We start from the raw sequence: 12,625 nt of genomic DNA on the forward strand, positions 1-12,625 counted from the left end.
CGACTAGGGGATTCCCGGGGACGTGCCCAGAATGAAAAAGTCACCAGCCCCACAGTATCAGAGAATCGCTGTGATAAAAATCATGGTCGTTATCCCCGGGATCTGACAAATAGCAGGGAAAAGGGAGTGAGTTTGCTGATAAGGTGAGGCTTGTATAAATAACGTCGGCAATTCATCGTCATCATTGTTTTTGATGATGAAAAAAAAACAAGAAAGCTAAATCCATCCATGTGTGGCTTAATATCAAATATGTCCTCTGGGGCAAACAAAGGAACTCTATTATAAGATCTTTCTTAAGAATATAGAAAATATTTAGCTAAATGCGAATACTATGTTGAATACATAAAGTAAAGTATAACAAAAAGATTTAATAATTATTAAAGTAAGTTTTAAATTAAAAAATTAAGTCAATGGAATAGAACAAATAAATAACATTTATTCCAAACTTTATGGAGACATTATAGGGGCGGAAATATTTGTAGCATAGGCAAAAACAATATACCCCTATATTTTGTGAACCCAGGGTATACAAATATCAATGAGTGGCTGGGCTCGAAAAGAGAATGTGCCCAAACACAACACATTTGGTGTTCAAAGCGTTCGGAACGTGGACGATTTTAGCTCTGTCGGGTAAGAGTTGGGATGTCGTAAATATTAGTAACGTTCCTGCCTCTAATCAAAACCTAATGAGTGTTTGGACTTGTGGGCAAAAGGGGCCTGGTGGGGCCAATCAAATCAGCAACCGCCGTTTTATTCGAAATATGTGTAACGTAAGCAAAAGTGAGCGCGGATACATTATAAACTAGTTTGGCTGGCGCACGCTTTTCACTCTCAAATTTGCGGGCAAGAGCTGAAATACAGGAGAACCTCTTGAGAAAGGAAATGCTACGCAGATATTTCGATCTGCTTTATTTCGGACACTATTAATAAAGTCCGCGTTGATCCAAAATTGCACTCTTCAAGTGCATGCACCTCTTGCTGTGTTGCCTGTTTTGGCTTTGGATTTCGCTATTTTATTTATATGCTAATTTCACCTGTGTCAGCGGTATTTTCTTACCTGTGCGGTTGACAAATGTTTTGGGGCTCATGAAACGCGATAAGGTTGATCCGAGTGCTAACAACCCGCTGGGGTGCTAAATTTAATCGTGCAATTATTTATTGCCTAATTGCCTCTCGTTTTTTGTTTTGCCTCTTGCAGGAACCACCTTCGTCACATCACCAATCCTCTGCACTCACATTCCAGTTGGGGATTCGTTCGGGGGCCCAGTCAACTAAATCACAATGAAGTATTTCGGCGGAGTCGAAGGGTACGTAAAAAGGTCACCCCTCAATTTGTAATTCAATAGCCAAACGCGATGATTAACGAGCGTGATTAAGCGCAGGGTGTTGTTATCCCCTGATCAGCCATATATCAGCCATGGGGAGTGCTTCAAAAGATTCCCATACCTTCGTCGATAACTCCAACGCTTTAATGATAACAGTCAAAGGTACAGAATGTGATTATCCTAGGCCTTGATAAACTTGACCAGCTTTGTCTCGGGTATCCGTTTGTTCCGCGTGATCAGCTCCTGGCCGTCCATAAAGGGTCTCAGCACGTGGGGTATCTCGATGGCATCTGCCCGCTGATAGGATTCCAGCAGGGCAATCAGCAGGCGGGGAATGGCCGTCGCCGTTCCATTGATGGTGTGGGCATGCAGGATCTGTCCGTCGCTGGAGCGGCGGTACTTGATGCCCAGCCGCCTGGCCTGATAGTCCGTGCAGTTGCTGCAGCTGGAGATCTCGCCCCACATCTGGCGACCCGGCATCCAGGCCTCGATGTCGTACTTCTGGTACGCCGGCGCGCCCAGCTCGCAAGGCGGCATGTCGAGCAGCCGAAAGTTGAGGCCCAGTCGCCGGAAGAGATCCACCTCAATGTTCTTGAACTCCTCCAGCTCGGCCTCGGACTGTTCCTCCGTGCAGATGGCGAACATCTCCACCTTGGTGAACTGGTGCACCCGGTAGATGCCCTTCTCCTCCTGCAGGCCCGAGGTTTCGGCCCGATAGCAGCGACTCACGGCGGTCACCTTCAGGGGCAGCTGCTCCTCGGGCAGTAGTTTATTGGCAAAGTAGCCGGCCAGGGCCATTTCCGAGGTGCCCGAAAGGCACTCTCCGGTATCCAGTTTGTAGACTTGTGTGCGCTCCCCCTCAGTGCGCATTCCGCAGGACTCGATCACCTCCCTGGGCAGGATGTCCGGCACGGAGATCAGCCTAAAGCCCTGGCCAGTGACCACCTGCAGGGCATACTGTATGATGGCCTGCTCCAAGGTGGCCAGTTGCCCGGTTAGATAGTAACTCTTGTGCCCCGTGTAGTTGCCTAGGTGATCCATGCGGAAAAGATTGAGGGCGCGTGCGAGTTCCGAGAACTCCTTGAGGCTGGACTTTGGTGGCAGCTGTCGGTGCACGTACTGCGCCAGCTCCCTTGGCTGTTCACCGTAGTCCTGGAGGCGTGGATGCGTGCTATTGGGCAGTTGCTCGAGTTCCGCCTGCAGTTGTCTCAATTTGTCCTGATCCCCAGCCACTGCCTCCTGGACGAGGGAACGAATGAGCGGCAGGTTGTTCCTGTGATGGCGCACAACCACATTCCGCTCCAGCTCGTCCAGCTGGGCACTGGTTGGAACCGGTCGTGGTTTTTGTGCCTCCGCCGCCTTTGCGTCATGCGACCTTTGGCGGCGCAGCAGCAGCAGAGGCCTCAGAAGCCGGGAATTCGTCAGCAATTTCATTTTAATTAAAGCGTCTTTTTGAGGCACGCCGGGGATCGCGGGTGGCGGTACGGTTTCAGTCACTTTTCAACGAAAACATTCAATGTTTTTGCGAACAATTGGTTAATAATTCCGCACACCCGCACATAACACAATGTTATCTCATGTTAGGTGCTAACATTCTGTTAAAATTCGATTATTTATCGAAAACTTTCTTCGTTTTGTATGTTTAACGTTACGCTAAGTTAATGTTACGTAACGGAACACAGTTTGAATTGGCGGCAAAGATATTTTTATGACCAAAATAAATTGGACTATAGTTATAAATAGTTAAGCAGCGATAACAAAACGTCTTTTGTTGTGCCCATTTTGCATGGACTATCAAATGATTGCCTCAATTGAGCGTATTAACGTGCATTTTTGTTTCGTCAGTTTCTCTCTCTCTCTCGCAGTTGCTGCAATGTGCAATATAACGGTAGTTGCAAACCCCTATGATTTGCTGGATTAGAATCTAAGATTAGATATTTTTCTTTTCACCCTTATTAGAGCTGGGTTGAATTAAGATACTTGACACATAAAGAAAAATGTTCAAAAGATAATAAATAATTTGAAAATAAAAATATTAATATTAAACTATATATAAATATGAAAGGACATTATAGAGAATGGAACTTGTTACCAGATTCTATAAGACCAATTTAGGATATTTATTTGGCCCGATTCACAAATGAACTGTTTACTTTTTTTTCCTGTGTACATGTACACTTTCTTTATGTCTTCCCGCATTTGGACTCGGTTTTATTGAGATCCGTGGATTGTCGAATACAATTTGTGCGTGTGACACGTTTTTTCCAAATGAATTTGTCAATTGTGCGGCTCTTTAAATACAATTTGCAGTCGCCAGATCGGTTAATTCAATTTGATTCAATCGCGTTATTGTCTGCGGTCACGGCCCCAATAACAATCCAATAACACCTATTGTGTAATGATCAAGAGAGTCCGGAATTAGAAACCATATGCTTCTTCTTTGTCTTCTGCAGAGGAGCCACCCACTCCAGACTGGTCATCTGCGACGAGAGTGGCCAGTCCGTGGGCTCCACCAGCGGCCTGGGCACCAACCACTGGGGCATCGGCATCCCGGAGTGCGCCCGCCGTATCGCCGACATGGTGGAGCGGGCCAAGGAGGAGGCAGGCATTTCCAAGGATACGCATCTCACGAGTCTGGGATTGAGCCTCAGCGGCTGTGAGCAGGTCAGTTATTGCTAATCCTTTTAAGCGTTTTTTATTACTTTCCTTCAATATGCATTAAACTTTATTTTAAAATCGGTATCCACTTAACTTCAAAAATATATCACCCCAATTCTTTGAAAATCTTTGTGCATCATCTTATGACAGAAAGAAAGAGTTTTAAATTTTATATTTAAAGTATATATATATATATAATAAGCACAAAATAAGTTAAGTATAAAAATTTAAAACAAATCTGATTCTGTCAAGTACACGAAAAAGCTATTTTTCAATTCGTTTTGAAAACTAAGCTTCCAATTTCTAAATTTAAAAAATGTAAAAAATAAAGTACATTCAATATATCAAATTATTTAAAATACTTGGGACTACGAAACCCATGTAGACTTTTAGTTTGAGTTTTATTAAAGAGTACAGTTGAATCCCAACAGGAGGCCACCAATCGCGAGCTGGAGCAGGAGCTGCGCAATACGTTCCCGGGTCTATCCCAAAGCTATGCCGTCTCCAGCGACACCATGGGTAGCATGTACACCGCTTCCTCGATCGGCGGAATGGTCCTTATATCGGGAACCGGCTCCAACTGCCTGCTGCGCAATCCTGATGGCTCTACGTCCAATTGCGGCGGCTGGGGTAACTTCCTCGGCGACGAGGGCAGCGGTAAGTCGCAAATCGGGTGGCCTTATCAACTAATGGTCTACTAATGCCGGGCCAATGTCGAGATTAACGGCTGCAACTCCGATTAGGATTGCCTGATAGCGTTGATTGCCATTGACTCATTGCCGCCACTGTTGTTGATGATTTCGCAATTATCATACTGACCCCCAAAACCCTTTTACCCGGCAGCCTGGTACATCTCATACCGAGCAGTCAAGGTGGTGTTCGATCACATGGACAACTTTGAAAAGTCGGCGGCTCCTGTGGAGAAGACCTGGGCCCTGATCAAGGAGCACTTTAGCCTCGAGACGCGGCTGGACATGCTGCCGCACTGCTACGCCAAGTTCGACAAACCCTTCTTCGCCAACCTGTGCAAGAAACTGGCCCAGAATGCGGAGAATGGTGACGAACTGGCACGCGGTCTGTTCCGGGAGGCCGGCGTGCACCTGGCCCGAATGATCCTCTCCCTGCTGCCCAATGTGCACAAAGATCTAGTCAAGTCCGGCGACCTGAGCGTGGTGTGCGTGGGATCGGTGTGGTCCAGCTGGGACCTGCTGCAGGAGGCCTTCATTGCGGAGCTGTCCAAGACGGAAATCCACTTCAACCTCAAGCTGGTGCAGATCACCAAGAGCAGTGCCTACGGAGCCTGCTATCTGGGGGCAGACAGCGCAGACTTCGATCTGCCGAGGAACTATGCCGACAACGTCACAGTCCTATACACTTACACTGATCCGCGAAAGAAAGCCAAGGCTAGTAACGGCGTATCCAGATAGATAGATTATGTTAGACGACCATTCCGAAATATACATACTTCCAAATTGCCAACGATACGTATTAAAGACTATGACTATGAGAAATCATTGGCCAGATAGTGGCACGGTTAGATAGTATTACTATTCAAGTATTAAAAAGAAACATTGAAAAAATTAAATTAAACTAATTGCCTTTACCTTTTCGTTTTCCAGATATATCAATTTCAACCATATATATTGGGTTTGTTAGAAATACGTATGAAAATTTTATTCGATAATGTTCATTGTATTAATTGTATGTGTCTCAATGTTGGCTGTCACTGTGCGGCATCTATGTTGTAATACTTCGATTGTGTTTAAAGCCAATTCGTTTTTATTTCGCCGTGCTGTCATCAATTCTTTGGCTAATTTGATTCTCAAATCGGGGAGCAAAACAAGAATGTTTCTATTTGTAGCAAAGAAATACAGGAGGCCAAACATAATATCTTAGGGAGCTTAGAGTAAATTATTTGGGATAATGTACGAGTAGCTGAATCGAACGCCTTAGCTTGGGAATCAATATTATATCTATGTATAATTGCTTGGATAATACATTTAACGTACTGTATGATTGAATGCGACATACCAAAGGAGATTTCCAATAAAATCGAATTCAAATAAACCCAAAACTACCCAGACAAATGGTCAAGATGTGGGCAGCATTGTCAATTATTTGGCTCTTCGGCTCTTAAATTGCGACGCTTACCTCTTGGGGGAGTGATTTCAACTGCGATTAAATATAACCTATTTGTATGCGATTGGCTTAAATGCATGCCTTGCCAAAGGTGATTGTTCAATTGTTCATGCTCTGGCGCAGCTTCTGGGGATCCTGGTAGTGCGACGACGACGATATGACCGAGGGATGCTGCGGCGGTGGAAAGCACCGCACATGCTCCACATTTGAGCCCTCGCCGTCACCGCCCTTTAGATACTTGTTGAGAATGGAGAAGATTTGTGAGTTTAGTACCTGGAATCGACGAATCCGATCCACCATGCGCTTCAGTTGCTGGAAAGTAAGTATGAAATCGTCAACATATTGGCAAGTTATCTTGAAGCGGGGTACACTTACAATGCCCTTGACATCCTCATCCTTGCCATCAACGCGTTGCACCCGCAGAATGTGGTAGCAAAAGTCCAGGGCTTCGAAGCGTCGCTGCTGGCCGAGCAATACGATCATCACGCAGCCCGCCCAGTTGAGACCCTCGCCAAAGAGTTCCTCAATGGTGTACTCCGTTCCTCGCACTGGAATGCAATAGACAAACTGCAGAGCCGACCACAGGCGGTGGAATTCCGAGCACTCGTCCACATGGATTATTCCGTTGGCCGGTGGGGGACCACACCACACCGGATCGTCCAAATAGCTCTTTACACGGTTGAGAATTACCTCGAAGATGCTGAGGCCGCAGCAAAGGCGTTCGCGTGTCAGCAAATCTCCCTCGCGGGCAATCATGGCTTGCTGTTGATGTGGATGTTTGTTAGAATATTTCAGTAATATTATTGGCTGGACAACTCACCTTTGCAGTGCCGATCTTTTCAACGTTTGAAACTATCTGCAGGTTGGCAAACTGGGCTTCAAGGCGCTTTTGCTTAGCCTCTGGCTTCTCATTCTCTGCAGAAAGTAAAGACACAAGGTTATAAAATATTCATGCAATTTGCCACCTTCACATACCTTTGCAAAACGGCCTGGGAAAGATGTTTTGGAAGAGGGCCGCGTGCAGCAGATCGCACACCTCCTCCTGGGAGAGGGCCTGCTCAATCAGCAGGCAGAAGATTATGCTGTTGCCGAACTCCCGGAACGACTGGAACAGTTCTGTCTTGGCGTCCGGATATTGCACGATGTCCGTAAGATGGGCCTGGTAGTAGCTGAGCACCCCTGGAGAGCCGTACTCGCAGCGGGGGAGTTTGCAGGACTTGGGCATGGCAATCATTAGCGTCTTGGTGAACTGCAGCAGCGAGCCCTGTATCAGCGGCTTCACAATGTCCTTCAGTATAATGTCCATGACAACTGCGATGCCCTGGTAGCCTAGCAGGCGGCACATGGCATGGAAGTGCGGCGATCCTACGAAGCCAGTGTACTGGCCATACTGTGTGGAATAGGCAGCATTAAGTTGCTTGGAGCCCCACAGATAATAGTGCGACATTTGTGGCGGTTTCTCACGCTGTATAGCCTGTGACGACGACAGATTTACTTTGGTTCGAATGAAACTAAGAGGTATTATAGTGATTAGTGATTTAATCATTAAGAAGAAACAAGCAAACTCACCGATTTGTGGCTGCATTATAGCAGTAATTGACCAGGAAGTCGTAGTTTAATTCCACAAAGACGTGCAGTGTGATCCTGCCGTAAGGCGCCAGGACATTGTGGTTGGCCTCCTTGACCATGCCGTCAAAGTTGTCCAGGGCCAAATATTTGCTTAGCAACTTGTGGCAAATTCGATTCGCCTCCAGCAGACCTTCAAGTTCCTGCATTTAAACATGTGAGAGACAAACTTTTGGTATCCATCTGGTTTTACCTACCACAATGCCGGTTATGTCGTTGCCCTCGAAGCGGCTGATGGCCAATTCAATGCTCTTGTGCATGTTGGCGTTGATGCGTTGTGTGATCAGTTTGTTCAAGTCAATTGAACGGCCTACAAAATAGAGTATAATTAAATATATGTCACTTTTGATAAAAAGCAGGATTCATGCTTACCCAACAGTTGGACATGTCGTTGCTTTAACAAAGTCTCATAGCGGTTGTTGCGCGGATACGATTGGAAGTTGAAACCGAGCACCTCGCACTCCAGTCGGAATCGCTTGTCCAGAAAAATACTGCCCGCCAGCTGCTTGTAGTGGGCAAATATCTGCTCGCTCAGCTTGTAAACAAACTGGTCAAAGCACAGATTGACTTCTGCCTCCACCTCGTCGTAAAGGAACTGCTTTCGGAAGACGGTGAGGGCGTAGTACGCCGAATCGTTGTACAGATCCAGGGGATACAATACAAATCTGTGGAATGATAAAAGTAATTAGTATTTTGCTATTCTAATCGCTAGCCCACCACTCACTCCATCATCGAGGGCTCCTTCGTTTGCAGAATGTGATCGGTAAGAATCCACGGCATGGACATCTCAATTGGGAATTGAATGCGCTTCTCCATGGTGATGAGATCCTTGCACTCCTCGTTGTGCTGATGCCGCACCAAGCACTTGTTAACCTTTCGGCCCATGGTCATTTCCAAGTAGAACTCGCGGTACCACAGCTGCGACAGATCGCAGCACTTTTGGAGCGTGTCGCTGAAGTTGAGCAGGTAGCTCCAGTAGAACGAGGTCTTGTGGAACGTGTCGATCTGCAGCAAGCAATTGCCGTCGATGTCCTTGCGCAGCGTGCGCTTGCCGCCGCTCTTATCGGCAATCAGTGACTCCAGCATGGTGCGCACCATGTACAACTGCGTCGAGGAGGGGCCGACGTTGAGGCGCGGCACCTGGATGCGGAAGCCGCCGTCGGGATCCTTCTTCCCCTTGGCCACCGGGTCGTCGGTGGGCTCGTAGCCCTTCTGCCAGTCCGCCGAGGTCTCACGCACTGACATAATGATGCTGCGGATCAGGTCCTTCTTGTTCTTCACCGCCTTGCGCAGCGGTTCACGCAGCGAAAGCTGGACGAAGTCCTGCAGCTCCGAGTAGATGTTTCGCCGGATGGCCTCGCACAGCACGGTCTCGATACGCGCCATCAGCACTTGCAGTCCCTTAATCATTGCAATCACCTCGATAAGGGCGAACTTTTCCTCCGAGGTGTAGTTGTAGCGGGTGGCCCGCTCGTACTCCTCGGCCTCCACGGGACACTCCTTGTTCTGGTGGTGATCTGTGGGGTGCAGAAGCTTCCAGGAGTACAGCTCGGTGACCACACTGGTCCACTCCGACAACAGCTGTAGGCCGCGCAGGGCCAGATCGCCCGTAATTCGGTTCTCGGCATCGGAGGGATTCTCCTTGACAGTGGTGGTCACCTCGTTTGTGTATCGCGCCAGCTCCGAAATGTACTTGACGTGATCCTCGCGAATCTGCGGCAGATGCACCATCAAGTCCGCCTGGGGACTGATGGCGTTCGAGCTGGACAGCGGCCACTTGCTGGAGTCAAAGTGCTTGCTGCGCTTTATGTAATTAAAGGGGGCGATTTGCATGTCGCCGAACAGAGGCACCACCTCCAGGTTTTTGAAGATGCGATCAATGCGATCCAGCCGGATCTTCTTCTTCTGATCGAGCTTGTTGATATTGCACGCGTCGCTGTCCATAAGGAACAAACCGAAGCCCATCACCTTGACCAGCATATGCTTCTCCTCGGGGGTCAAGTACATCTTTGTCTCGAACATGTGCACGCAAATGTTGACCACGTCCGAGAGCAGATCCTCGTAGCCGACAATCTTCTCCAGCGTGTCCTTGACTGTGTCGCGAATCTTGTTCTGCGTGGCCAGGAACATGGAGAGGTTCTGCGATTCCTGCAAGGTGTGCGAGTCGGACATCACCTTGAGAAACTGCGCCGCCCTCCGATACGTGGAGTAATCGTTCTTAACGCTGGACTTCATGTTCTTCAGCTCGTCCAGCACGGCGAACATGTTGATGAACTTGCCCAGGGTCAGCAGGTAGGCCTCGGACACGAAGTCCTTGCGCTTCTCGGCGTGGCACAGGCGCTTCACCTCGCCGGAGAAGGCCTCGATGGCCTTGCGCTGGAAGTACATGAAGTTCAGCAGCTTGTTCACCTCCGGGGCCAGGACCTCAACCGTCTTCTCGTAGATCTCCACGCGATTGGGCTGCTCGTTGGACTTGGGCTGTGGTATGGCGCGGGAACAGCAGCGCCAGGTGTACAGCATGACTGCATGTTTCTGCCCCTCATCCAATAGCACATTCTGCGGGCAAAGGAGAGGGGGGTAGTTGTGAGTAACTTGGGTGATAAGGCGAGTGTGCGCTAACTCACCAAGTTGGCGTGGGTGGTGGCCTCCTCGATGTACTTGGCAATTCCTGTGACAAATCCATTGCGATCCTCGAAGTTCGTGTCGAAGTTTGCCTTGTAGATAATCGAACAGGGCTGTGCCTCGATGCAGGGCTGCTCGTCCGGCAGCGAAAGCTCGTCCAACACCTCCACATTGGACAGCGCGTCGGCTAGCGTAATCTTCTCCGTCATGCTGGGCTCCTTATCATGCCTCCAGCAGCTCGAATTAGGTAAAAATTAACAAGGCGGGGTCCACAATCCAATCGACACACAAATTTTTTCGCCACAAATACAACACGACTCATTGACATTCGCATGGGTACGTCGCCAAGCGGCCATATTTAGGGAATTTTTGAAGAGATTTTGATGTATTTAGTTTCCTACCAATGGTTTGTGTATTGGGTGCATGGCTGCAGTATTAATTATTTAAATTGTATTTTTTCTGGGAAAATGGTATTTTTATCGGTATCGCGCTTTTTGTTGCACGTGCAGTTGGTCAAAACAAAACACAGCGCAAATAAACGGCCATGAATAACTTTGAGATTCGGGAGTTGCCCGGAAAGGTAAGTAGAGTGACAGAGCCCACGTCACCCTAATAACATGTATTTCCGCAGGGGCGAGCCATGGTCGCGACCAAAAGCTTTGCGGCTGACGAGGTGATTTTTGAGGAGGAACCCTTTGTGTCCCGGCAATTTTCATGGAACGTGGCCTACGGCTACGCAGCCTGTGACCACTGCATGCGGCCGCTGGAGACGGTGCTGGAGAACGTGCGACGGCTGGCCAGCGATCCCAAAGTTGAGGTGCCTCTGCTGCAGCACGATCCCACGGCCCAGTGGGTGGGCCAGTTCACCCAGTGCTCGCGCTGCAAGGTGCGCTACTGCTCCGAGGACTGTTTGATGGAGGCCCAAAAGCGGTACCATCGAGTGGCCTGCATGGGCGCCTTTCGCTCCGACGACACACATCCCATTAACGTGCTGAACGAGACCTGGAAGAAGATGCACTATCCGCCCGAGACGGGCAGCATTATGCTGATCGTTCGCCTGATGGCTCTCTACCAGCAGAGCGCCAAGAAGGCGGAGTTCCTCGAGCAGCTGCAGTCCTTCCAGGCACTGATTGTGAATCGCGAGCAGAAGATCTACCACAAAATGCTGGGCGAGAACTTTGAGCAGCAGATGGAGCAGCTTTACCTCGCCTTCTGCAATGCTTTTCCCGGCGAAGAGTTCGCCATGGTATGCATTTTCTTCTACCAAAGGTGGTTAAATTTATTCATTTAAACGTTCCCAACAGTTCACCACGCCAGATGCTTTTAAAACCCTGATGGGAATAATGGGCACCAATAGCCAGGGCATTGCCACCAGCGTGCTGTCCCAGTGGGTGGTCAAGGTGTCGGACCTACCACTGACGGATGAGGACAAGTCGCAACTGGACACGGTCATCGACGGACTATATGCCAAAGTCGGAAAATGTAACTATCCCTTAGGAATATTTAATGAATTAAGTTTCTAACTAACACTCCGTGTTTTATGTCCAACAGTTGCTGGCGATTTCCTGAATAACGAGGGCTCTGGACTGTACCTTCTGCAGAGCAAGATCAACCACAGCTGTGTGCCGAATGCCTGCTCAACGTTTCCCTATTCCAACGACATTGTAGTGATGAAGGCCTTGGCTCCGATCCAAGAAGGCGACGAAATCTGTATCTCCTACCTGGACGAATGCATGCTGGAGCGGAGTCGCCATTCGAGGCAAAAGGTGCTGCGCGAAAACTACATATTCGTCTGCCAGTGTCCCAAGTGCCGGGCCCAGGCCTCCGATCCGGATGAGACCAGCGAAGACGAGGAGGACGACGACGATATGGACGAATACGACGATGATGATGACATGAACTAGGCGAAGACTATACTCTTTTTACAACGAAATTTGTTTATTCAATTAATAATCAGATCTTAATTTTAAGCATATGTATGTGCAACTAGATGTTAGCAAAATATATATTGTTATTTTGGAGAAATATTGAAAATTAATTTTTAATTTAAAAGTACTAAAACTAAAAATTGTATAAAAGGTGGTAGCATAGTGGTAGGTAAATTTAAATATAACTAAAGTTCTACCGGGTTATTAAGGGTTCACTTGTTATGCTCACAACAGTAAGCTCAAAAGTCAAATGTTGCTTAAAAATCTAAACGATGTTTCTGGGCGTGCGTCGCGTAACTGCATCTATGCTCGGATATAATAAAATGT

At 48.0% G+C, this 12,625-nt stretch overlaps 4 protein-coding genes across 4 annotated transcripts; 2 read left to right on the top strand and 2 right to left on the bottom strand.

Moving 5' to 3' along the window:
* Nucleotides 1-551: 551 nt before the first annotated feature.
* On the top strand, nucleotides 552-5,957 carry LOC128252636 (N-acetyl-D-glucosamine kinase). The gene is made up of 5 exons (XM_052980528.1): nucleotides 552-630; nucleotides 1,199-1,307; nucleotides 3,779-3,989; nucleotides 4,415-4,640; nucleotides 4,827-5,957. The coding sequence occupies exons 2-5, from the start codon at nucleotides 1,282-1,284 to the stop codon at nucleotides 5,408-5,410; spliced, it is 1,047 nt and encodes a 348-aa protein (XP_052836488.1). The 5' UTR covers nucleotides 552-630; nucleotides 1,199-1,281; the 3' UTR covers nucleotides 5,411-5,957.
* Nucleotides 1,448-2,857, bottom strand: LOC128252631 (uncharacterized). The gene has a single exon (XM_052980523.1). The coding sequence runs from the start codon at nucleotides 2,757-2,759 to the stop codon at nucleotides 1,506-1,508; it is 1,254 nt and encodes a 417-aa protein (XP_052836483.1). The 5' UTR covers nucleotides 2,760-2,857; the 3' UTR covers nucleotides 1,448-1,505.
* On the bottom strand, nucleotides 5,627-10,707 carry LOC128252618 (cytoplasmic FMR1-interacting protein). Its single transcript, XM_052980503.1, has 9 exons — nucleotides 10,373-10,707; nucleotides 8,473-10,304; nucleotides 8,121-8,413; nucleotides 7,946-8,058; nucleotides 7,692-7,891; nucleotides 7,098-7,633; nucleotides 6,943-7,037; nucleotides 6,498-6,884; nucleotides 5,627-6,434 (listed from the first exon to the last, which is right to left on the bottom strand). Exons 1-9 carry the CDS (start codon nucleotides 10,577-10,579, stop codon nucleotides 6,222-6,224), a joined length of 3,876 nt encoding a protein of 1,291 aa, XP_052836463.1. The 5' UTR covers nucleotides 10,580-10,707; the 3' UTR covers nucleotides 5,627-6,221.
* A 110-nt stretch (nucleotides 10,708-10,817) lies between these two features.
* On the top strand, nucleotides 10,818-12,397 carry LOC128252632 (histone-lysine N-trimethyltransferase SMYD5). The gene is made up of 4 exons (XM_052980524.1): nucleotides 10,818-10,950; nucleotides 11,002-11,616; nucleotides 11,675-11,852; nucleotides 11,922-12,397. Exons 1-4 carry the CDS (start codon nucleotides 10,915-10,917, stop codon nucleotides 12,272-12,274), a joined length of 1,182 nt encoding a protein of 393 aa, XP_052836484.1. The 5' UTR covers nucleotides 10,818-10,914; the 3' UTR covers nucleotides 12,275-12,397.
* Nucleotides 12,398-12,625: the final 228 nt, after the last annotated feature.

The sequence above is a fragment of the Drosophila gunungcola genome, chromosome 3R (genome assembly GCF_025200985.1).
Source record: "Drosophila gunungcola strain Sukarami chromosome 3R, Dgunungcola_SK_2, whole genome shotgun sequence".
Taxonomy (NCBI): Eukaryota; Metazoa; Arthropoda; class Insecta; order Diptera; family Drosophilidae; genus Drosophila; species Drosophila gunungcola.

Bases quoted from the DNA above. Each gene is read 5' to 3' on its own strand.
- LOC128252636 (XM_052980528.1), top strand. From the start codon at position 1,282: ATGAAGTATTTCGGCGGAGTCGAAGG. The intron at 3,990-4,414 runs GTCAGTTATTGC...GAATCCCAACAG, and splicing joins GCCTCAGCGGCTGTGAGCAG to GAGGCCACCAATCGCGAGCT. The intron at 4,641-4,826 runs GTAAGTCGCAAA...TTTACCCGGCAG, and splicing joins CCTCGGCGACGAGGGCAGCG to CCTGGTACATCTCATACCGA.
- LOC128252631 (XM_052980523.1), bottom strand. From the start codon at position 2,759: ATGAAATTGCTGACGAATTCCCGGCTTCTGAGGCCTCTGCTGCTGCTG.
- LOC128252618 (XM_052980503.1), bottom strand. From the start codon at position 10,579: ATGACGGAGAAGATTACGCTAGCCGACGCGCTGTCCAATGTGGAGGTG. The intron at 10,305-10,372 runs GTGAGTTAGCGC...CTTTGCCCGCAG, and splicing joins CCACCACCCACGCCAACTTG to AATGTGCTATTGGATGAGGG. The intron at 7,634-7,691 runs GTGAGTTTGCTT...AATACCTCTTAG, and splicing joins TATAATGCAGCCACAAATCG to TTTCATTCGAACCAAAGTAA.
- LOC128252632 (XM_052980524.1), top strand. From the start codon at position 10,915: ATGAATAACTTTGAGATTCGGGAGTTGCCCGGAAAG. The intron at 11,617-11,674 runs GTATGCATTTTC...CGTTCCCAACAG, and splicing joins CCGGCGAAGAGTTCGCCATG to TTCACCACGCCAGATGCTTT. The intron at 11,853-11,921 runs GTAACTATCCCT...TATGTCCAACAG, and splicing joins ATATGCCAAAGTCGGAAAAT to TTGCTGGCGATTTCCTGAAT.